This window comes from Prionailurus bengalensis, chromosome C2, assembly GCF_016509475.1.
Source record: "Prionailurus bengalensis isolate Pbe53 chromosome C2, Fcat_Pben_1.1_paternal_pri, whole genome shotgun sequence".
Taxonomy (NCBI): domain Eukaryota; kingdom Metazoa; phylum Chordata; class Mammalia; order Carnivora; family Felidae; genus Prionailurus; species Prionailurus bengalensis.
This window is the reverse complement of record NC_057350.1, coordinates 83,302,100-83,325,903: the sequence shown is the minus strand read 5'-3', so window position 1 is coordinate 83,325,903 and position 23,804 is coordinate 83,302,100. Positions and strand designations below refer to the sequence as shown.

Genomic DNA, 23,804 nt, shown 5'->3' with positions numbered 1-23,804 from the left:
GGATGTCTGACAGGCCTAAACTTAGCCAGTCCAAAATGATACCTTCAGTCCTCATCCCCCAGCCCCTCCCCACCCAAACTGCTCCTCCTCAAGTCTTTACTTCTCTTCCTATAAATAAGCACCCATGCTGCTGCTCAGATCACTGGGCTACAACCAGCCCGGTCATCATCAACTCTTGCCTGTGGTCACCTTGCTGGTCTCCTTGCCTCCACCCTGGTCTTTGACAGGAGCCCAAAAAGCACTCATCAAATCAACCCCGCCATCCTTCATTGCCTCCAAGTTCTCTTCTCCCAGTTTTGACTTTCTTGCAACAATCTCCAGCCCACAAGCCCAGGAACACATATTTACTATCTTTTTAAAAGACAATGTGAAGTTGGTCAAGGTGCAGGGGGCATTAAGCCCCAGATCAATTCCTCTAGTTGTCCCCAAACAGACAGGGTGTCCAGAGAGGTTCTGGCCACTGCGTATTAATTGTCATAGGGACCATATATATAACAGGCACCTGCTATGCTCCTGGCCCTCGAGCCAGAGCATCACAATAGACAAGGAGGTATGGTCATCCCCACACCTTCATTCCTGTGGGTACTAGGACTCAGAAAGGTTCAGCTTCTTATCGTGAATACCCCAGCTGGTGAATGACCATGCCAAAATTTGCACTCAGGTCTCTCTGATCCCAAAGCTCAAATTCTTGCTTACATGTTAAGCTTTTTTCAGTCTCAAATGGGCAAAGGATGGTGGGCTCAGTGAGAAGAACCTTGACCTCAGTCTGGATATTTTCCCTTCATTCCAAATCAAGTGTCAGAGCCTGCTCCCTGGGTTCTTTGGTACCTTTTCAGCCTGGAAAGATGGTTTGGACCTTCTGCCCACCTGCTCCCAAAGAGATGAAGGTGTCCCAGCTTTCCTTAACCGGCTTGGCGTTCAGTCCCCACACCTCCACCTGCTCCTCTCTCACATCCGTTCTGTTGGCAGGTGGTCACCTTCCTGCCCCAGGCTGTTGTAGCCAGTATCTCGGTGCCCTTCAGTCTATCGGCCTCTTGATCAGGAAGCATTCCCGTGGGAACCATGGTGCCAACATCCGGTGAGGACGGGCCCTACTAGCCCTGCTATCAACCCAAGAACAAAGGAGCTTGGTGCCTGCCGCTCGGCAGGCTGTGTTTGTCCAGGGCGAGGCCTAGCCTGGCACAGATGCTGAGCAAACAGGAGTGCCGGCCTCACAGATCTGCCTTACAACGAGCAGGCCTTTGGCGGAGAGGTATTGCTCTCAGGTCACCTGCCAAAACACTACCCTTCTCAATGCCAACAGTCCCCCAGGGCAGGGGGGACTGTAGGGCAAGCAGTCCTATCCCTAAGCCTCAAGCTTTCTAGCTCTACAATGGAACAGTTGTACAAGATGATCTCCAAGATCCCTTCTGTGGTCTAGAGCCTTGAATGATGTTGTGGGAAGTTCCTAGGGCTTGAGAACAGATCTGAGGTGGAATCTGGGCCTCTGTCTCATGGCATCCCCTGCCTTAGCCCCATGTATCCACACATGTCTGTGGCTGGGAGGATGGACCTCCCTCAGAGGAATGTCTTCAAGTACCAGATCCATGACTTCATTTGCTCTAATGGAGCTTCCAGGACTGAAACTAAGGTATTTCATGATCAAAGGATTAAGTATGACCATCTTGTTTCTGAGGCCACCTAGTATGTGATCCCTTACTTTCTGCCCCCCAGAAATCTTAGTGTAGCTGGGGAAGACTCAGAGGGCCCATGGAGGGATGTTTCTCCAACTAGGACAGTGAAAGGCTACACAGTGATATTCACAGACTTCAGCATGCATCAGAAGCACCCGGAATGCTTATTTAAGATACAGATTCCTGGGCCCTATATCCCAGAGATTGAGTCCCAAGGTCCAAGGTGGAATGGGTAGCTCAGGATTCTGAGTTTTTAACAAGCACCTAGGTGATCTTTAGGTCTCTGATGAAGTGGAATGAGTGAGTCTAAAAGCTATACAGTCCTGGATTCAAATCCTACCTCTGTCACTTATTTGCACTATGACTTGGGGCAAGTCCCTAAGCCATTCTACACGTCAATTTTGTTTGTAAAATGAGGTTATAATAACATCTACCGCTTAATAAACAAAAGCTATTATTTCAGAGTGTTTATTGCACTTTGTAAATGTTTGTCAAGCAAAGGAGGTAGAAGTTCATTGTCAATCCAGAAACCCAGGGGTTCTCCATCTACCACATCTCTCTCAAACACTTAGTCACAAATCTCATGAATTCTACCTCCTAAAACATCTAAGACCTGCCCACTTTTCTCCATCCCCACAGCCTCCACCCTAGTCCAAGCCACCACCTGCTTCTACCTGACGACTGCACAGTCCTCTCCCCATCTCCCTATTTCCACCCTTGCCTCCTCCCCTTCTTTCCAGGGAAGCCCTGCTAATCTGATATGGCAATGCCTCTGCTTCAAGCTCCAGCTCTCAGGAAGGCCTTGAGTCTAAAAACAACTCTTTTGGTCCCCCACACCTACTTCTAAGCCTCCTTTCAGCTCCTCTCAGCCTCTAACTCTACACTCAAGATATTCTGAACTTCTTTCAGATTCCTCTAGTGAATATCAGTTTCTCTTGCCACAGGGACTTCATGCAAAGTGTGTTCCCTGTGTCTGGAACAGCCACCCCACCCCCATCCTGTCCCCAAACACACATCTTTCACCTACTACTCATTTTTCATCTTTCAGATGAAATGTCATTTACTCAGGGCCAGACGTAGCCATTCCCCTCACAGGTGCTGTGGCAACTCTGTCCTTCCTCCATAATCACACCTGTTATACTCTGTTGTGATGACTTCATGCCAGCCTCCATCAGTAACTCCAAGAGAATGAAAAATCTGTTGCTGTAGCAGCAGCAGTAATAGAGTCTATGCTCAAAGGACGACGAAATACCCTGCTGAATGAATGAATAAATAAATGAGCAGAAGACCCTGGTCGCAGGATGTGTTGCAGATGGGCGTCCCCTTGATAGTGCCTCAACTCAGTTTAGGATATGGACGTGCCTGGAGAGAAGACAGCCACGTGGGGGCGTCTCTGGGCAGGTACAGGCCACAGGGGGGCGCCCTCAGCTTGTTGTATGTGACTGGCACCTCTTTAGATTCAGGTTCGGTTACTAATGGCCAATGGGAGATAGGAGGCGGGGTTTCCCTCTGATTGACAGTATCGCTCCGCCCAATCTAATTCATCTTTTTGTTGGCTCCGCCCCCTCCAGGCCTCGGAGACGCTGAGGGTGGGCCTGATGGAGGCGCCGCCAACTCAACTCCAGCAGAGAGCTCTCGAGGCCGAACCAGCCCGCCTGGCGGTTTGTGAGTGGGCGGCCTGCGGCGAGGGGTGGGGCCACGGCGCTGACAGGCAGGCGGCCGGTCCCGCCCCTCTCGACCAGAGCGGCAGCGCCAGCGCTGGGGACAGCAGAAGTGAGTACGCGAGCGGCGCAGCAAGATCCTTGCTCGGACCCCGGACGGTGAGCGCACCCGGTGCCCCGAATCCGAGGCGGGCCCGCGGCAGGCCGCCAGATAACTGTACCCCCTAACTACCACCACTTGCGCTCTCCTGCCCCGGCCCGCCTCCCGGAGTTCTCCGGCTCCGAGCTCTCCAGCGCCCGGGATCCTCCTGGACCGGTCCGTCCAGATTGCCGCGGGACCGACCTGCCTGCATCTCCCAGCATCTACGGGCTCGGGCCGCCGCCTCGGTCCCGGAGCCGCCCGCCTGGATTGCACCCTCTTCTTGCCCGGACCTCCTGGGACCGTACGCGAGCGTTCCTCGGAGCCCGCGGAGCGGACCCTCCCCCAGGTGCCCCCAGCCCCGCCGGCGCGGCCCGGCGCGGCCCGGCGCGGCCCGGCTCGGCTCCTGGAGCCCTCCCCGGCCATGGCCCGAGCCCGCCCGCCGCCGCCGCCGCCGCCGCCGCCGGGGCTCCTGCCGCTGCTCCCTCCGCTGCTGCTGCTCCCGCTGCTGCTGCCCGCCGGCTGCCGGGCGCTGGAAGGTGAGCGGCGTCGGGGGGTGCGTCCAAGGCTTACGGCGCCCGGGGTCGCCCGCGCTTGGGCCAGAGTGGACCCACGGTGTGGGTCAGATGAGGGCTGGGCGCACGTCGGAGGAGGCTCCGTCACCCGCGCCGCTCCGGGGGCCGGAGGATGGGTGGGGAGGACGCCCCCGGAGCTGCCTTGGAGGCTCCAGCTGGCTCCGAGGCCCGCGGTCGGCGAGTTGTGGACCGCAGGCGGCTTGACTGGGGTGGAGCGTCCCCGAAAGTCACGGCCCAGCTGCGAGCTCTTGTGGGCGAACTCCGCACTCGCCGCAGAGAAGAGGGGCCCTCGGCGGCCGCGGGAGGCGAAGAAGTGGGGGCGACCCACCAGGCGAGGCCGGGCCTCTGAGACTGCCGCGGGGTTGTGGCGGGTGGGGGCCAAGCGGACTCCCAGGTTGGGGGGCGGCGTTGTTTCGGAACCCGTTGGAGTTGAGCGAGAGGTGTGAGTGCGTACACCCCTTTGTCAGGGGATGACTGCGGGGGTGGAGAGGCGGGGGCCTGTTATTGTTTATGGTTTATGGAGCGCCAGTTACACACGAGGTGCAGTGTGCAGTGGCCATCCACACGGCTATGCGGCTCGTCCTCCGCCTTCTAGCAAGACATCCGAGTGCTTGGGTCTCCACTGAACCCCTGAAGTTCTGGGGTTTGCCCCATTAGCCGGTGGGAAAAGGCTGAGTTTCTCAATAGACTGTGTGAACTATCCAGACGGTGCTGATGCTGAGGGGGTAGCTCCAACTTCCAGATGACTGTATTTGGGTGAACAGGATGCTGTTGGCCCTGGTGGGAGAGCTCACACATAGGCCACTTGACACAAGCCTTGGGGACACAGAGCCACTGACGCTGGTCATACAGGATCGACACACACACACAGAGTTTCCAAAAATTTTGGAGCCATTAAATGAGGGAAGAAAAAAACCTTCCTTAATGTGGAGGGAAGAACCCACAGAAATTTGGGGGAAACTGGAGCACTTATTTTTGGTATCTTTAACAACAGATCTAGTCACTTTCTTAGTACAGGAACAAAAATATGAATTCTGTGTAAGTTGGTCTGTTCGTATGTTCACAGTAACCGTAAGGGTTGGAAGGAAAAAAGAACACAGTTCCGAAAGAAAGGCATCTTCTGGTGCTTTCTGATTTTCTTTAGGGGAAAAACGTTCCTATGAGCCCCCACCCCCTTTTAGCTCTGAGCCCACTGGTGCTGACCGACCGATTCACACGGGTGGACACATGAAAATGCAAGCAGACACAGTGAGGTCGCGCCCACATGTGTGTGATAGGATCTCAGGCGTGAGAAACCGGTGTGGGGCTTTGTTGTTGATTGCCTCAAGGGTGTGAGCCAGGGAGCCTGTTGGAGTTCCCAGGTCTGTGTCTCTGTGTCTTAGCCCAGGAGAGGTGACACAGACACACACACTTAGGGGCTGTGTGTGCCAGGAGCAGGGCCCGTGTTGTCAGGTGTGGTGGGTGCTTGTGCTGACAGTGGGGTGGAGGGGGTGTGGTTTGGGTCAGGTGCGCAAGGGCTACCTGAAGAGGCTCAGTCCTTCCTCCATTCCTCTTTCCCTCCCCCTTTCCCCCCTTTTCACCCCTCACAATCAGCTAGACCCTCAGAGGCAGGCCGTGGCTGGGAGCTGGCATCCGGGCCTCCAAGCCAAAGAGCCGAGGGGCTGACCAGGAGGCAGAGAACTGATGAACAGCAGCAGCACAGGAAAGAGAGGGCAGCACGGCCACTGCTCCAGCCGTGTTCCCCCTCCCCGCTCAGCTGTGAAGTGGGATCCGGGACTACTCCCTGGCTAGGTGGGTGGTGGCTAGGAGGCCAGGCCAGTGTGGGGTGCCTCTAGGAAGTAGCAGTGCCTTGGTGTGTGGCTTTTACCTGTTCCCTCACTTTCGCCATACCTCAGACCTTAGGATTTTCAGTGTGTGTGCGGGACCACGCAAAGAGAAAGAGAGATGCTTCAGGGCTCAGACCCACACTCGGAGGTGTGCCTACCCACCCCTCTGTCCTCCCTCACTGTGACATGGGATAGTGAGAGTACCCACTATCCCTGGAGTGGGTATGGACTGAGTCCATAACGTGTTGTGGGGTGCTTAGCACACAGCCATTATTATTCGGGGATTAACTATTATTATTCTAGGATCTGCTCCATGAGGAGGGGCAGAAATGAAACTGGTGTGTGCCTTACCTGCTGGAGGGAGTTTAGAGGAAGGAGTGATGGGGGCAGGAAGGTTGGTCTGCGGAGAAAGTTGTCTCCCCACCTCCATCTCTCTTCAGCTCTGGGAGGGATGGGATGGGATGGGAAGAGAGCTAGGTGGGGGACAGCCGTCCCTGCGTCCCGCCCATCCCCCAGCCCTGTCTAGAGCTGGAAGGGTGAGATGGGGAGACTTGGTGGTCCTGGGCTATGGCCAGTGGGGAGGGTTAGGTGGGTCCCTCCCCACTCCTAAGCTTTATGGGCAGGGTATCTAGCCTCTGCTCCAGCTTTCCATTTGGCTTTGCCAGGATTTGGTTTGCCCGGGGCCTAGGGGGAGCCTTTTGGCTCTCTGAGTTATATTGAGGCCCGGTGTCCTGAGCTGTGGGTGCTGTGTCCTCATGGGTCCATTGGTTAGGTACTGTCTGGCACCTGGTTGTTCTGCCTCCCTACACACTTGGGGTCCACCAGGACTGCATCCAAGGACCTCATCGGTTTTACCTGAGGATAGAACCAGGGTCCTTTCCCCCTCTCCTTGGTTAAAGAAACACCCCTCCCCTTGCCCTCTGATTGCTTACCTCCCCCCTAAACACAACACAAATTGCCCTCAGATTTACCCTCAGTCATAGGGAAACAGGGCCATCCTGTTGCTCACTCTCCCTTTGAGTAATGTTTCCCAGTGCCCCGAGCCAAGATCATTCTCCCCTTCAGTACTAAGAAGCGGAAGGTGAACAGACCAGGAAGGTGAGCAGACCCAGAACGGGCATGAGAGGAGGAAGGGTGTCTGAGCGTTAGGGTACTTAATACCCCAGATAGGATGGAGAAGTCTGCTGAGAGCCAACCCTTTTGCAAAAAGAGAAACCATTCCCAGATGTGAGAGGTGGGGACGGGACAGCCCCCCTCCCAGCCAGGCTGCGTTAGCTGAGTAGCCACTGCAGTGCGCCTGGTCCCCGGGTGGCAAGAGGCAGTGTGTGAACCCCTCCCTCCGTCAGAGGCAGCAGCAGTGGTCCCTGAGGAGGTGCCAGCTGAGAGGGGTCAACAGTCCTGGCATTTCTGTAGTTTCTTACTTATAGAGTTGCCTCTGGTGCCCCCCACCCCATCCCTGTTTGTCATGAGCTGGCACTTAAGAGCTGCCACTGAAGGACAGCGGCAGGTATTCGGGGGAACCAGTTTGCTCGTCACTGCCTTCCCTTTAGCCAGAACTGCTGCCACCGCCGTCTCTGTGGCCTCAGCGGCTTGGAGCTAAAGCATAAGCTGCCGTGGGCAAGGCCTCCGCCACCCGGCCTTACACTAATTAAACAGCATGAAGAGGCTGAATCACCAGGCCTGCATAGTTTGAAAATTGTAGCCCTGCCTGTTGTGCTGAGTCAAACTGGTTTGTCGGGATTGGGCAGCTGGGGAGGTGGGGGGGGGTGGGACGGGACAGAAGAGACTGGGTACAGCTCGGTACCTGATGGGGTGAGAGAGGCCCCCTATGCCAAGGGCTGCCCTGGCCCTGGATCTCCTATCACCTCCTGCCCCCAGACTCCTGGCCAGGCTTGCTGTGGCTGGGATCCCAGGGAAGGGCTCAAAGGCCTCACAGAAGGGCTAGCTGTCCATCCATCCTGGCTGGCTGGCTGGCTGGCTGGCTGGCAAGGCGGGGACTGGGGCGGGGGGCATGGGTGAACACTGAGGCATCTGGGCTCCTTGCTCTGTGCTTTTTCCTCCCTTCTCCCTTTCAGGTTTATTTAATTATAAATCCCCACGATCTGAGGGGAAGAATGGAAAACAAAATGTGTTCTCTGTTTTGAGATGTTCCCCTCCCCTGCATCCCAGATTTGAAGGCCAAGGGGCCATGAGCGGGGAAGGGAGAGGCGGCCCTGGGGTGAGTTAGGCTCTTCTAGGTCCCATAGCAGGAGCACCCCAAGTCCCCTTCCTCCACAGTCTGACCACCCTGATTGTGCAGGTTGGTACATGCTTATATACACACTGACACAAAGGGTAGGGACAGGATGGAAGAAGACCGGACAGATCCCTTGGGTTGGTTGCCTGAGGTGGGAATCCCAGCAAGGAGAAGGGGGACCACCTCAGGGCTGGCATGGGGTTTTCTCCCTCTCTTTGCAGCCAGGGCTTTGCACCTTCTTGTCCAGACTCTACTCCTCTGTCCACTTGCACCTGCACACTGTGCTGGCCCAGCCCAGAAGCGTGACCTTCTGTGTCACCTCAAAGTCCCTGATCTGGAGCTTGGGCTTTATGCTTTTGTCTCTGGAGGTTTTTTGGTTTTTTTTTTTTATTTATTTTTTTTATTTCCCGGATCTCACTCACACGGAGCAGTGTGCTCTGAATGGCTGAAGGTGCTGTGGGGTCTGGCAGCTCCATAAAGCTGTGTGTACTTGGCCCTTCACCAGGGCAGTGGCAGGCTCCCCGCTGGTGCCTCTGCACCAGGGCCACCCAATGAGGTCTTCAGACATAGTCTGGGTGCCCATTATATTCTCCTCTTGCTGGGTGCCCAACTTGTGTGTGGAAGTATTGCCTGAAGCTCCTGGGGCTATGTCTCTTCATGATGCCACCCCCTCCCTAAGGGCTCAGTGCTGGGGTCAGTGCCATTGTACTGGCAGGGAAATGGCCTGCTGCTTGGGCAGGGGCTGTCCCTGGGGAGGCCACACCCACCCACACCCAAAATCATCTTCATGTCCCTGCCCCACCCCCAGCCTCGTGACCAGTGACTGCTGCGGCCTGGGCCAGGGCCCCAGGAAACAGGTCTGGGGCTTGCTTCTTCCCCGCACCTCTGGCCAAGACTGGCCTAGCACCTCCGCTTTCTTAGCAGACACTGCCCCTCTCCTAGCCCTACCTCCACCCCACCTGAAGACTCCTCTCATGGAAAGAACATGCTTGCAGTGTGTGTGTGTGTGTGCTGCACGTGCATGGAGGATGCACCTCTGAGGCTCTATACAAACGGTAGGTGTTGATATTTGTACTGCGTCTGCAGGCTCCTGTGGCCTGTTTCAGTGCAAATGGGCACCAGCGTGTGCAGCTGATGCTAGTTGTGTGTGACTGCATAAGAGCACGTCACTGAGTCTGGTGTTTGTGGTTGCACTTGACCACACTCAAGACTGTGACTTGTGGCCGGCAGTCGTGTGCAGTTGGGTGTGTAAGGAGAATGTACTATTGGGTGTGCGTGCCCTCCGTATATGCATATGTCTCTGGAAATCTGCACATATGAAGACTGTAAGAGCGAGTTTTTGCCTAAGGCAAGCCAGATCTGTGTGTAGGAAAGACTCACTGTGTGCGAATGCCTAAGGAAGGCTAATCTATTTGCACCATATGCATCTGTGTGTCTGAAAAAGGCTGAGGCCGTGTATGAAGCGGCGTGTATGTTTGTGGGCGGCTGTGGCTTTGTGTGTTTGTGTCCACCATATGTGTTGACTTGCCATTCTTTGGCCCCAGTGGCAGAGAATGAGCCCAGGCACTGAGGACTGGGTAATGTTCGTGCGTGTGTGTATTTGTGCACAGGCAGGAGCCGCACAGCTGCCGCCATGTGGCTGTGCTCCGTGGCCCTGTGGAAACCTGAAAGGGGTGCGGCTTCACTTCTGAGCATTGAAGCCCCAGTCTCAGAACGCCCCCAAGCCTGCTGTCCCCTTCCCTTTTCGGTTTTGAGGGGCTGGTGGGGGTTTCCAGCCTGATGGAGCCCCGTATCCGAGAACGGCTGCCCTGTCCGCGTTCTGGTTTCCCTCCGACAGCCACATGGGGGGCAGAGGAGGATGGGGGTGCGGTCGCCAGCCGGGGAGTTTGGCGACTGCTCACTCAGTCCTCTTTTGTCCTTACCCCGTGCATCTCATATCCTTTACCTCAGCGTGTGTACATGCACATGCACGCGGGGCACACACATAGCAGAGAAAAGGTGGGCTCTGTTGGGTTGGGCCTGTCCTTCCCAATGCCACGGACAGATGGATTCTGGGACCTCCTCCATGCCCTTCCTGAGGCTGGGACACAGGCACCTCAGGGTCTCCCTCTTGCTGAAGGGGAGCAGGCCCCTCCCCTCCCCCAGAGAGTAAGCCCCCTCCCCACCAGGGTGACCGGAGCCCTTCCTCAGGCACACATGACTCGAAATCCAAGTCCTCTCCTCATTAATGGGAAAAATGTGCCGAGATTGAGCGATGGCCAAGGCTGAGCGATGGCCAAGGGCCGATCCCCGCCCCCTCCCTCTCCCTCTCCCGCTCCCCAGAAATTAAACAGAAATGAAGAGCCTCCCTCCACCCCTGCCTCCCCCCACCCCTCCCCCTCCCCACCGTCCCCTCCCTCCTCTCAGAGCCAGCACAGGGCTTGTTTTAAACTGTGGAGGAATCTGGCTGGAGGGGGGAGGGGGCTGAATATTTGGGTTTAAACAGTTCCAGATGGGTTTGGCACAGGCTGAGCAGAAGGAAGTGAGGGAGAGGGAGGAGGGAGGCAACTCGAGGGAGCGGTGGGAGCCCCTGCCTGCTCGGGCGGGCGGGTGGCGGGCAGCGGGCAGACAAGCAGGCGGACTGGCTGGCTGGCTGGCTGGCTTGAGGGGGGAGGGGGCGCACTTGGCTCCACTGGCTCCAGGGACAGGAATACTCTGGGCTGCTGTCTGGAGAAGAGACCACTTGGCAACCTCGCTCTCTGTCTCTGTCTCTTTGGGCCTCCCTGTCTCTCCACCTCACTGTCCTCAGCTGGCCACCCCACTGTCTGGTCCTAGCCAGCCGGCTCTATCCAGATCCGAGCCTCTCGCCATCCACCCCAGCAAGGCCCCTGCTCCACTGCCTCTCCCCCCGCCTGTTTCTGGGCCCCTGCTTCTGCCCATCTCTCCGTCCCTCCCCTACCCCCCTGCCAAATGTCTGTGTCTGTCTGTCTGTCTGCCAGAAGGGCCCATCAGGCCACCGACGATGAGGCTGGGAGAGCTCACCCTGCAGCCAGGCCCTCCAGGGACCGGCCTCCTCTGGTGGAAGACGAGGGATCCTCACTCCCCCTGTGTCTAACATGAGGGTCTGGGGCCACAGCTGCCTCATGCACCATCCTCAGCTCAGACCCAGACTGCGGGAAACCAGTGCCGGCCACAAGCCTGGAACCTGTGGGGTTCAGGGCTTTCTCCTCCTGGGCAGCCCTGACCTGCCCCCTCCAGCTCAGGGCAGAGGGGAGGACTGCTGGCTGCCCTGTCTCCCAGGCTAGAAGGAAGGAGTTGGCATCTTTCCTCTCAGAGAGCCAGAATCCAGAACCCGATTCCTAGGGGATTGAGTTTATGTTGGAAACCTAAATGGGCCCCCCCTTTGGCTGAGCAGGGGGAGACAGATAAGTAGTGGAAGCTTGGAACAGGATCGGTGCTGTGACAAAGCCCCTGGTCCTGGATGCACACAGGAAGGCATCTAACCTTGATTTGGGGGTCCAGGGAAGGCTTCCTGGAGGAGGTGACAGTTTGAGCGGGATTTAAAGGATACATAGGAGCTTTCTCGGCTTTCTCTATTCCTCCTTTCCCTGTTCTCCCCTTCACACTGCACTCAGAGTGCCCTGGTTAAGGGGTTAGTTGTGGAGTCAGACCTGCATTTGAGTGACATTTCACCCCAAGTCCTAGCAGTTTTGCCTCAGGCCACATAGAGACTTTATCTGGGCCTCAAGCGTTCTCACCTGTAAAAGAGGTGCACCCACAGCCCCTTTATTTATCTGAGGATCGTAGGAAGAACTGAACTAGCTTGCAGGGAGCTGGTCTGGGTCTTGCTGGCCCTCACCCCACCCTCAAAGAGCATTCCTGCCCCATCCCCTAGAGGAGATTGAGTGGGAGGTTGGGTGGGAGCAGGCTCTGCTCCCGTCACTGCCCTCCCCTTCCCCTGGGCAAGTGTGGCACTGGGCCTTTGTGTTGGGAATGGAGTCAGGGGAGGCCTGGGCAGCAGGGTCTGAAGCATAAGGTCCTTTGTTCCAGGATAAAGGGCCTGCCGCCCCTTTGTGTGGAGATTAGCAGCCCCTGTAGGTGTGTGAACTGGCCCCAGCTCTTGCCTGGGGTCAGCAGCAGACACCTGCCTCCCGCTGGCCAACCCGACCTGACTTCTTTGGGGCTGTGACATTTCTGGAGATGGCTGCAGGGTCTTCTCCAGGGCAGGGTAGCCGAGAGGACTTGGCGGTGGGGTGGGATGGGGCGGTGCCTGCTGAGAATCATTCTCTGGTGTCCTGGCCTTTCCTGGACAGCCTCTTTTTCCCCATCCTGAGCGTGGCCTCTGACCTTTGTTCTTCTGTTGCTCCCCAGAGACCCTCATGGACACAAAATGGGTGACTTCTGAATTGGCATGGACATCTCATCCAGAAAGTGGGGTAAGCCTCCCCCACCATCTCCCCTCAGTGTTGGTTGCCAGTTAGGCCACTCCCTACTCCAGCCGCCATTCCCCTCGCCTCACCAGGGCCGGAGAAGGGCTGCCCCTGCCTATCAGGTTCACCTCCTTCGCCATTCCTATCCTCTGCTTCTGTCACCTTCCTTCTTTGCCTATGGGTGTTTCACACCCTCTCAGCCTTCAGCCTGCCTGTGTCCCCCTCCCCAAACACACCACCTTTGTCCCATTCTCCCTCTGCGCCCCCTCAGCCTGCCTTTAGCCTACCCCCATCCCTTCCCTGCATGACTGCTCTTTGTGTGTCTTCTCCAACCATCTCCCTCCTTCCTGGGTCCCTGGGTAGGGCACTGGCTTGGGGACCAGAAACCTTGGTTCCAGATCTCTAACTTGCTTTGTGATTTTAGCAAGGCAGTTTACCTTTCTGGGCTTCCATTTCTTCACTGTTAAATTCCTGTAGTTCTGACATTTCTAAAATACCCTCATTAACCTCCCTAGGGGCACCTGGGTGGCTCAGTTGGTTAAGCATCCGACTTCGGCTCAGGTCATGATCTCACAGTTCGTGAGTTCGAGCCCCGCATCAGGCTCTGTGCCAACAGCTCAGAGCCTGGCGCCTGCTTCGGATTCTGTGTCTCCCTCTCTCTCTGCCCCTCCCTGCTTGTGCTCTCCCTCTCTCTCTCAAAAATAAATAAATAAACTTCAAGAACAAACAAAAACCTCCCTACGTGGCCTACACAACACAACTGCGCTAAGGCTCTGAAACGCTGGGGTGGGATGGCACCACAGGCCCTCATTCACCAGGCCAAACTGTGTGACCTTGGGCAAGTCTCTCCCTTTGAGGGTCTTGGCTTCCTCTTCTGGAGAGTGAGGACAACAGATGTACCTTCTCATGGAGTTGTTGTGAAGGTTAAACGTGATTGTGATTGCCCTGTATTGGACATTGTTACAAATCCATTATATATGTTAAACTGACTTGATTCCCTACCACCTCGTTTACATCCAATCCCAGCCTCATTTTATAGACAACGAAACGGAGGTGTAAAGATAACAAATATTATAGCTAATACTCCTGTAGTACTTACCAATCGCTCTGTTCTAAGTTCTTTACTCATTTAAACTCACTTGTTCCTTATTCTCGCCATGTCGCTGGTGGGAAAACGATGGTACAAGGAGGTTAAGTGACTTAACCCATAGTCACACAACAAGAACTGGGATTGGAACCCAGGTAGTCTGCGTGCTCAGCCACTACACCACAGAAGCATCTCTGTGAAGTGAATACAGATCTGGGCATGTGGTAAGCACCTGGCAAATGTTGGTGCTCATTCCGTCTTTTTCACTTGGTCTGTGCACAGTGGGAAGAGGTGAGTGGCTACGATGAGGCCATGAACCCCATCCGCACGTACCAGGTGTGTAACGTGCGAGAGTCAAGTCAGAACAACTGGCTCCGCACGGGGTTCATCTGGCGGCGAGACGTGCAGCGGGTCTACGTGGAGCTCAAGTTTACCGTGCGTGACTGCAACAGCATCCCCAACATCCCTGGCTCCTGTAAAGAGACCTTCAACCTCTTCTACTATGAGGCTGACAGCGATGTGGCCTCGGCTTCCTCCCCCTTCTGGATGGAGAACCCCTACGTGAAGGTGGACACCATTGCTCCCGATGAGAGCTTCTCGCGGCTTGATGCTGGCCGTGTCAACACCAAGGTGCGAAGCTTTGGGCCGCTCTCCAAGGCCGGTTTCTACTTGGCCTTCCAGGACCAAGGTGCCTGCATGTCGCTCATCTCTGTGCGTGCCTTCTACAAGAAGTGTGCATCCACCACCGCAGGCTTTGCCCTTTTTCCTGAGACCCTCACGGGGGCCGAGCCCACTTCTCTGGTCATCGCCCCTGGCACCTGCATCGCTAATGCCGTGGAGGTGTCAGTGCCACTCAAGCTCTACTGCAATGGCGATGGGGAATGGATGGTGCCTGTGGGAGCCTGCACCTGTGCCACCGGCCATGAGCCAGCTGCCAAGGAGTCCCAGTGCCGCCGTGAGTGGGGACTGGCCTGGGGGAGGAGGGGAGGACTTGGGCCAAAGCCACGTACTGCCTCCTACCTGCTACTTCCTACCTGCCAGTCAAGGAGGTCTGGCTTCAGGTCTGAGGCGGATGGAAGAAAGGGAAGAGGGGTATCAGGTGCATAGCATGTGGTGCAAGGGGGGAGATGAGCGAAAATGAGGAGACATACCAGAATAATAAGAGAAAGAATAGAACTCAAGACAGAGGTGGAGAAACATGGAGAATCCTTGATAAGGAGGCAGCTGGTCAGAGAGTCAGGAAGCCAGCAGAGATACCTGCTTTGTTTGGCCCCAAGTAGACACTTCACCCTGGAAGTACTAGATGATCCCCAGAGCTGTGGGGACAAGGGCTGTGGGTACCTCATGCTTGTCCCTTTTACCTTGAGGTCTCATTTCCTTGAGAGGCAGTATAGATAGCATAGCGGTCAGGGGCCCGGTCCCTGAAGTCTGAGTCCTCACTCTGTCAGTTAGCACCTGTGGGACCTTGAGCAAGTTACTTAACTCTTTGAACCTTGGTTTCTTCATGTGCCAGATGGGGACAATAATGATGATTGCTTTATAGACTTGTAGTGGGCTTAAGCAAGTCAATGCATGCGAAGCTCTTGGAACAGTACCTGGCACATGGTGACACAAGTGCCACGTAAGTGTCAGCCTTGGCTCTCAGGAGCCCTGGGATGCATGGGCGACAGGGATTCTCTTGTCCTTATTTCATACAGGAGGAGGTTAGGAGACTTGTCTGTGGTGGCTTGCCAAGACTCTTAAGACCTTACAGTGTCCTAGACTTCCAGCTATAAAACCCATTCACGAAGGGTTCTCATTTGAGTGTCATCACAGTCCTGTAAGGTAGATTCCAGTTATCTCCCCTATTTTGCTAATACGGAAACTGAGGCTCAGAGAACAATTGTACTCAAGGCATCATAGCTGGGAATGTGGGAGCTGGGGCCACAGCCTCGTCCATGCTCTACCATGCAGGACAAGATGCCAAGGGCTTTGTCTTCTAACCCCTCTGCCCTGGTGCTTGCAGCCTATAGCTCCGGGGGTGGGAGCTGGCTCTTAGCACAGCCCTAGGTATGAGGGGGCTGGCGGCCCAGCCTGGCTGGAAAACCCAGTGTTGGGTGTTGTCATGGCAAGGTGAATAGTGCCTTGCCCGGCCCCTCTCCACTTCTCTATGGGAACCTGCCCCAGACTTCCTCTTCCTAAGTGGAGAAAGGGGGTGGGGGTGATGAGCCTGACAGCCTGAAGAGGGGCTAACACTCTGCAGGTCCCTGACAGGAAATATATGCTGGTTCCCATAGCAACCAGCCTGGCCTGGCATCTGCCCCCTCCCCCACTGGCTCAAAAGAGCTTGGGTGGAATATCACCTTAGTGAGGGGAGATTAAACCCCAGAGAAGGGCATAGCCCCAACTCTGGGCATTCCATATTCTAGATGACCTCCCCAGAGGTAGTCATATAGGGATAGAGTGGCCATATGCTTTTGAGTGTCCGGGGCAGGCCTGGCTTATGCTCCTTATAACATGATTATTACTAGCGGCCCTTTTCACTCCCAAAATATTCCAATTTGAATAATAAATTATATGGCTGTCATAGATATGCGGAATCCCACAGCCCAGGTCCAGGGGCCCAAACATAGATGGCAGGAGAGGAAGCAGAGTCGAAGGGATGTTCAGGCACCGATCCCTGGGCTCACTTTGGGGCCAGGGATGCCCTTTGTGGATGCTTTGGGGCCTCTGAACTCCCGGTGACCCCAGCCTTCCTGCCTGCTGTCTTCTATTCTTACTCCTCTTCGGCCCCCACCCATGCCCAAGGCAGAAAGGAGCTGCTGTCTGGCTCCTGGTGGGTGGGGAGAGAGACTGGTCCTGTGAGCGGGGCTGTTCTGGGTTGGCCATGAGGATCCTAGGAGTGATTTTCCTCCAGCTTCAAGGAGGGGCGGGAGCATCCTGGCAGAGTAAGGTGCTGCCGGCTTGCCAGTGGTCTCTTCCCCACCCCTCCTCTTCCTTCTCTCTCTCTTCCCTGCCTCGACAAGCCCAGGCTGCCCAGGTGATAGGCCTGACGTCTTCGCCCATGAGGCCCCAGGGTAGGGGTGGGGGGCCGGGGCGGGGAGGAATCCGCTGACGTGGGGTTTCCACAGGGCAAAAGGGCCTTTTGTAGCTGCACTGGAGTGAGGCAATCCCAGTGTGGCCCCCACAGTCTAGGAGGTAGAGGGGCCAAGTCCTGTGCTGGGGGAGGGCCAGATTCTCACGGATCTGAAGAGCATGTCCCTCCTCTTCTCCCCCGCAGCCTGTCCCCCTGGGAGTTACAAGGCAAAGCAGGGAGAGGGGCCCTGCCTCCCCTGCCCCCCCAACAGCCGCACCACCTCGCCAGCTGCCAGCATCTGCACGTGCCACAATAACTTCTACCGTGCAGATTCGGACTCTGCAGACAGTGCCTGTACCAGTGAGTGAACTCCCGGCCTTGCTCTCTCCTGCCCAGGGCCTTCTGTCTAGGGGCCTAAACAGTTGCCATGCATATCCATTTTCCAGATAGGGAAACTGAGGCTTGGGGAGGTTAGACGTTGTGCTCAACATGGCACAGCTGGGGAGTGACTGGCCCTGAGCCAGAATCCAGGTCAGCTGGCTCAGCCTTTCCACCAACATTGAACAAATGCCTACGAGCTCCTAGCCAGGCATCAGGAGTCCCTGGGACTTCTAGTCCCTTGCTCCTCGCGCTGTGTAGAACTGCCGTTCTCTTGGCCCAATGCTAACCGTTGGCCTCATATCCCTGGGGCAGCCTAGTGTCCTGCCTTCTCCCTGCTGCGGCCTTTGGTGCCAGCCATTGTGCCAGGCGGCCTGGAATGTGGCGGAAAATAAGATACAGTCACAGTCCTATAGGAACTTGCCACCTGGTGGGAGAAGCACATGTGAAAACAGATAATGACCATATAATGTGTTAAGTGCTGGGCTGGAAGGATGCCCAGGAATTGTGTTACGGAAGTGCAGAGGACAGGAGGAGGAAGAATCAAGGAAGGCTTCCAAAAGGAGGTGACACCTCAAGTTGGACCTTAAAGGCTAACTACAGTCTTCCCAGCGAAGAAGTGTAGGAGAGATATTCTGCTTATTAGAGCAGAGACCAAGGCAAGGAGGTGGGAAGCAGCTTGTAGTATGCAGGAACTCTGGGTGGAAGGGTGGTGCTGTGGCCCAAGCTCACTGCCCTCTCCCTCCACCTTCCCTCCAGCGGTGCCATCCCCTCCTCGGGGTGTGATCTCCAACGTGAATGAGACCTCACTGATCCTTGAGTGGAGCGAACCCCGGGACCTGGGTGGCCGGGACGACCTCCTATACAACGTCATCTGCAAGAAGTGCCGTGGGGGCCCTGGGGCCACGGGTGCCTCAACCTGCTCTCGCTGTGATGACAATGTGGAGTTTGTGCCTCGGCAGCTGGGCCTGACAGAGCGCCGGGTCCACATCAGCCATCTGCTGGCCCACACGCGCTACACCTTTGAAGTGCAGGCAGTCAATGGCGTCTCGGGCAAGAGCCCTCTGCCCCCCCGCTATGCGGCTGTGAATATCACCACCAACCAGGCTGGTGAGGAGGAGACACGGGAGGGTAGGGCCTGGGTCATTTTCTCCCACACAGAGCTTAGGTTGCCCAGGGCTTGTCAGTGGACCACCAGGGGTCCCATGGGAACTGGGTCCTTGGGAAGGATGCCAGGGCCCAAGGAGCCCATTGTGAGCCCCCGCCCTGTCTCTTCCCATAGCTCCATCTGAAGTGCCTACTCTACATCTGCACAGCAGCTCAGGCAGCAGCCTGACCTTGTCCTGGGCACCCCCAGAGCGGCCCAACGGAGTCATCCTGGACTATGAGATGAAGTACTTTGAGAAGGTCAGAGCCCTGAGGGGCAGGAGGATGCCTTGGGGTGAGAAGATTACCCCCAGATAGGGTCAGGGGCCCTTGGGAGCCAGGTCTCAGGTACTGAGGCAGCCACAGGTAGGCCCAGGGCTGGCGGGGGCTGATGAGCCTCAGGACCCACTGAGGTGCCTCATTCCTCCTGGTGTTGCAGAGTGAGGGCATTGCCTCTACGGTGACCAGCCAGAAGAACTCCGTGCAGCTGGACGGGCTGCGGCCTGATGCCCGCTATGTGGTCCAGGTCCGTGCCCGCACCGTAGCTGGCTACGGGCAGTACAGCCGTCCTGCTGAGTTTGAGACCACAAGTGAGAGAGGTACGTAGCCCACTGCGCCTGCTACCGCTCACCTAATACTTTCCATCCCCCCACTTACCAGTCCCCTCCTGGTCTCCAGGCTCTGGTGCCCAGCAGCTCCAGGAGCAACTTCCCCTCATTGTGGGTTCTGCCACAGCTGGACTTGTCTTCGTGGTGGCTGTCGTGGTCATCGCTGTCGTCTGCCTCAGGTACTCTCAGGCCCGAGTTGCTCCCATGGGCTGGCAAGAGCTTCCCTTTGGCACTGTAGAGCCCCCATGCCACAGAGGCCCTTGGTGGGCCCAGGCTCTCCTTGCTGGCAAGGCTCTCTCTAGTTCACGCCCATGTCCTCATACTGTCCCCTGCCTTTTTCCTGGCAGATCCCCTGGGGGACCAAGTCCACCAAGCCCCTTACCCGGAGACCCGGTGGCTGCTGTTACCACTGACTGTGGGACCAGACACCGGGCCGTCCCCTGTGCGCCCTGCCCCTCTTGTGAGCCCGAGGGTTCCCTGAACAAAGGGAGTTCTTGGACTTGTCTCAGGCCTCGCCTCCATCCTGCCCCCTCCAGGAAGCAGCGGCACAGCTCTGATTCGGAGTACACAGAGAAGCTACAGCAATACAGTGAGTTTGTCTCTTCACCCTGTTTCCTCCCCCGGCCCCCAACATTCCCTTGGTCCCTGTGGGGCTGGGAGATACCCTTTTCCTGCCTGGGGTTTCGTCCATTGTACTTCTATCCCGGACAGCCCCTCCTGCTTCCACTCAAGGGCTATTTCCTGAGCCCCTGCCTCACTCCTGCTAGCCCCAGAGATGAATGAGAAGTGACCCCTTTCCTCAAAGGCAGTTAATCCTATGAGAAAGACAAGAATCATACACACAGGAAAAAAAGGAAAGAACAATTAAGTGTTAAGCTGGGTGTTCCTGTTACCAAGGACAGTAAGAACTCAGGAAAGAGGAAGCCTTCCTGGAGGAGGTGGCCTTGGGCTGAGCTACGCCAGGCGGGTTGAGCAGGGTTTAGACAGGTGGGAGAGAGCATTCCTGGCTAGAGGAGCCTCTGGAAGGCAGTGGGTGGGGTGGGGAGAGTGCCCGACTGTGGGGGCAGTGAGAAGACTGGTTTGACAGCTGCCAGGGAGCAAGGCTGGGTAGTTGTGGCCAGTCATCAGAGGGTCGTGAAAGGCAGGCAGAGGAGTTTGGACTTGACTCCACCATAGGTAATCCGAAAGGCTCTCAAGCTTCGGAGTAATACAATGCGAGTATTGTTTTAGGAAGACAGGTATGCTGGATAGATTGGTGGGAAAAGTCCAGAGGCAGAGAGCCCAGCTGGGAGACTATTGCAAGAGTCTGAGTGTTGAAGGTCTGGATAAGGTCAGGGGCAGTGGGAATGAGGGGAAGAATGAATCTGAGAGAGGTTTGACATGATGAGAGATGAGAGAGAAAGAAGAATAAGTTCCTCGGTGTCTAACTTTTATGGTCACTGATTCCCACGGAGGGGATGGTGGGGAGGGGCCCAAATGGGACTCCAGCAGAGAGGAATATGGAGCAGACTTAGTAGGGAGAGTGCAAAATGTGCTCCCATCAGGGTGAGAGCATGGGGCAGTACCCTGGGCCTGAGGGTGCAGCCTGAAGAGTTCCCTCACTGTCCCCAGCCCTAGCCCAAAGTCCCTCATGCCCACTTTTCTTTCCTCTAGTTGCTCCTGGAATGAAGGTTTATATTGACCCTTTTACCTACGAGGACCCTAATGAGGCGGTGCGGGAATTTGCCAAGGAAATCGATGTGTCCTGTGTCAAGATCGAGGAAGTGATTGGAGCTGGTGAGTCCCCCTGGGGCACAGTGGGGAGGAGAGGCTGGGGTTACCCTGAGGAGGGACCGGCATGCACTGGGGACAGGGCCAAACCCAGAAGCCACTTCCTACTTGTGCCCTTTGCCCTGCAGGGGAATTTGGGGAAGTCTGTCGGGGTCGCCTAAAACAGCCAGGCCGCAGGGAGGTGTTTGTGGCCATCAAGACGCTGAAGGTGGGCTACACGGAGAGGCAGCGGCGGGACTTCCTAAGTGAGGCCTCCATCATGGGTCAGTTTGACCACCCCAACATAATCCGGCTAGAGGGCGTGGTCACTAAAAGTCGGCCAGTCATGATTCTCACCGAGTTCATGGAGAATTGTGCCCTGGACTCCTTCCTCCGGGTAAGAGGCAGCTCTCTCAACTCCCTCCCCTCCCCCAGAGAACTGGGTTGGGCAGACCACACCCTCCCACAAGGTTAGACAGACCCTACCCTCTTCAAGTCTGCAAATATTCACCGAGGTGGCATGGTGCAGGGAAGCAGCCAGGGCCTCAGAGCCAGAAAGACCAAAGTTCTCATCCTGACTCCGTCCGCTACTGCCTGTGTGACCTCAGGCTTTACTTAATCTCTCTGTTTGAGCTACCTTGTTTGTAAAATGAGAGTGGTCGGAGCTATTTGGATCCTCACTGGGGTTTCCTGGGATGTTGTATACACACAGTTGGGCACGCCCTGGGCCAGTAGGGAAGTGGTGGGCCCACCTGAGCCTGTGTGTTGCCTCTAGCTCAACGACGGACAGTTCACAGTCATCCAGCTGGTGGGCATGTTGCGGGGCATTGCCGCTGGCATGAAATACCTGTCCGAGATGAACTACGTGCACCGAGACCTGGCTGCCCGCAACATTCTTGTCAACAGCAACTTGGTCTGCAAAGTCTCAGACTTTGGCCTCTCCCGCTTCCTGGAGGATGATCCTTCTGATCCTACCTACACCAGCTCCCTGGTACAGGAAGCAGCTGGGAGGGAGACCGGGGGCGGGGCCAACCAGGCAGGGGCTCGGGGCTGGGGACCAGCCCCGAGTCATAGGGTGAAGGGCGTGTGCCCCCCCCACCAGGGCGGGAAGATCCCCATCCGCTGGACTGCCCCAGAGGCCATAGCCTATCGGAAGTTCACCTCTGCTAGTGATGTCTGGAGCTATGGAATCGTCATGTGGGAGGTCATGAGCTATGGAGAGCGACCCTACTGGGACATGAGCAACCAGGATGTGAGTGGGGCCAGCCAGAGTGGTCAGGTGGGTGGGAGCCCTTGTGGGGCAAAACGGCGGCTCACTCCAGGTTTCCCTATTCTCTGTTCAGGTCATCAATGCTGTAGAGCAGGATTACCGGCTGCCCCCACCCATGGACTGCCCCACGGCACTGCACCAGCTCATGCTGGACTGCTGGGTACGGGACCGGAACCTCAGGCCCAAATTCTCCCAGATCGTCAACACCCTGGACAAACTCATCCGAAATGCTGCCAGCCTCAAGGTCATCGCCAGTGCCCAGTCTGGGTCAGTATTTCTGCCTCTTTTCCCACTCTGCTTTTGAGGCAGCAGTCCTACCCCTGCTTCCCTTGCCGTCAGGATTCACCAAGTCTCTCTCTTCTCCCCACAGCATGTCACAGCCCCTCCTAGACCGCACGGTCCCGGATTACACGACCTTCACGACAGTTGGTGACTGGCTAGATGCCATCAAGATGGGGCGGTACAAGGAGAGCTTTGTCAGCGCGGGGTTTGCATCCTTTGACCTGGTAGCTCAGATGACCGCAGAGTGAGTGTGCCTCGGATTTGGTGGGGTAGGGCAGGGGGACCTGTGCAGGGCCCAGAGTGGTGGGCAGGAGGGGAGGGACTGACCCTGCCCTTGGTCCATCTGCAGAGACCTGCTGCGGATTGGGGTCACCTTGGCTGGCCACCAGAAGAAGATCCTTAGCAGTATCCAGGACATGCGGCTGCAGATGAACCAGACACTGCCCGTGCAGGTCTGACACCTGACTCCCACGGGGTGGGTACTCCCCCAAGGACTGTGCAGGGACTCTGACCAGCCGGCTGGACTTTTGGACTTTTGGATGCCTGGCCTTAGGCTGTGGCCCAGAAGATGGAAGTTTGGGGAAGGCCCAAGCTGGGACTTCTCCTACAAGCCTGTGCTCCCTCCCCAGGAAGTGTGTCCCAAACCTCTTCATATTGAAGATGGATTAGGAGAGGGGGTGATGACCCCTCCCCAAGCCCCTCAGGGCCCAGGCCTTCCTGCTCTCCAGTGGGGGATACCCACCACCTCAGACTTCGCTGTTCTTCAGTGCTGAAGGTCCTGGCAGGGTCAGGTGGAGGATAAGCCTGGGTTCTATAGGGCCCAGCCCTGGCAGGGGTCTGGCCCCCCAGGTAGGCAGAGAGCAGTCCCTCCCTCAGGAACTGGAGGAGGGGACTCCAGGAATGGGGAAATGTGACACCCCATCCTGAAGCCAGCTGGCACCTCCAGTTTGCACAGGGACTTGTTCTGGGGGCTGAGGGCCCTGCCCCACCCCCGCCCTTGGTGCTGTCATAAAAGGGCAGGCAGGGGCAGGCTGAGGAGTAGCCCCTTGCCCCCCAGAGACTGACTCTCAGAGCCAGAGTTTGGGTGTGTATGTGAGTGTGTTTGTGTGTGTGTGTGTGTGTGTGTGTGTGTGTGTCTGTGCATGCACGGACCTGCACAGAGAGCATGGGTGAGCGTGTAAAAGATTGGCCCTATGCCCTGCAGTGGGGCCAGCTGGGCCGACAGCGGAATAAAGGCAATAAGATGATTCTCTTGCCCCTTCTCTTTGCACCTCCTGAGGCGGGATTCTCTCATGACCTCAGGTTCACAGTCCCTCAGCGCCAGCCCTCTTCAGAATTCTCTGGAGTCATTGGGAGACCAGTTTTGGGCCTAGCCAGGCTCACCTTCCCTTTTGTGCTTTGGCCTTATTGCATCTAACTTCTTGGAAGTGGGTGGTAACAGTAGAAAGCAAACTGCTCCTGACTTCCTGCCTTCTCAGGCCCAGGTGTTCCTGGGGCCAGGGCAGATGCTGGAGTTGGCATGGTGTGACAGAGCCCTTTCACACCCATTGTCTTTGAGGGAGTGGAGGGTGGAAGGGGTTGGTCAGCTCCCAAGGTCACGTGGCCTTGGACAAAGGGCTCAAGAGGCCACTGGTGTTGAGATGCAGAGGCTAGCTCCTTTCAGCAAGCATCAGACCGGAAGTGTGGGTACTCTTTACTGAGCGCTTACTA

General features: G+C 56.5%; 1 protein-coding gene across 4 annotated transcripts; it reads left to right on the top strand.

Moving 5' to 3' along the window:
• The first annotated feature begins 3,410 nt into the window (after nt 1-3,410).
• EPHB3 (EPH receptor B3) lies at nt 3,411-23,341 on the top strand. 4 transcript variants are annotated; one of them, XM_043594704.1, is made up of 16 exons: nt 3,412-4,012; nt 12,461-12,525; nt 13,889-14,561; nt 16,866-17,021; nt 17,799-18,149; nt 18,322-18,446; nt 18,625-18,784; nt 18,864-18,972; nt 19,303-19,382; nt 20,447-20,569; nt 20,692-20,939; nt 21,318-21,533; nt 21,645-21,794; nt 21,886-22,079; nt 22,183-22,338; nt 22,444-23,341. In XM_043594704.1, the coding sequence occupies exons 1-16, from the start codon at nt 3,898-3,900 to the stop codon at nt 22,550-22,552; spliced, it is 3,030 nt and encodes a 1,009-aa protein (XP_043450639.1). In that variant the 5' UTR covers nt 3,412-3,897; the 3' UTR covers nt 22,553-23,341. The 4 variants fall into 4 exon arrangements, with proteins under 4 accessions (XP_043450637.1, XP_043450639.1, XP_043450638.1 ...); XM_043594705.1 differs by having other exon boundaries at nt 3,413-4,012; nt 19,330-19,382; XM_043594702.1 differs by having other exon boundaries at nt 3,411-4,012; nt 21,318-21,794.
• The last annotated feature ends 463 nt before the right edge of the window (nt 23,342-23,804 follow it).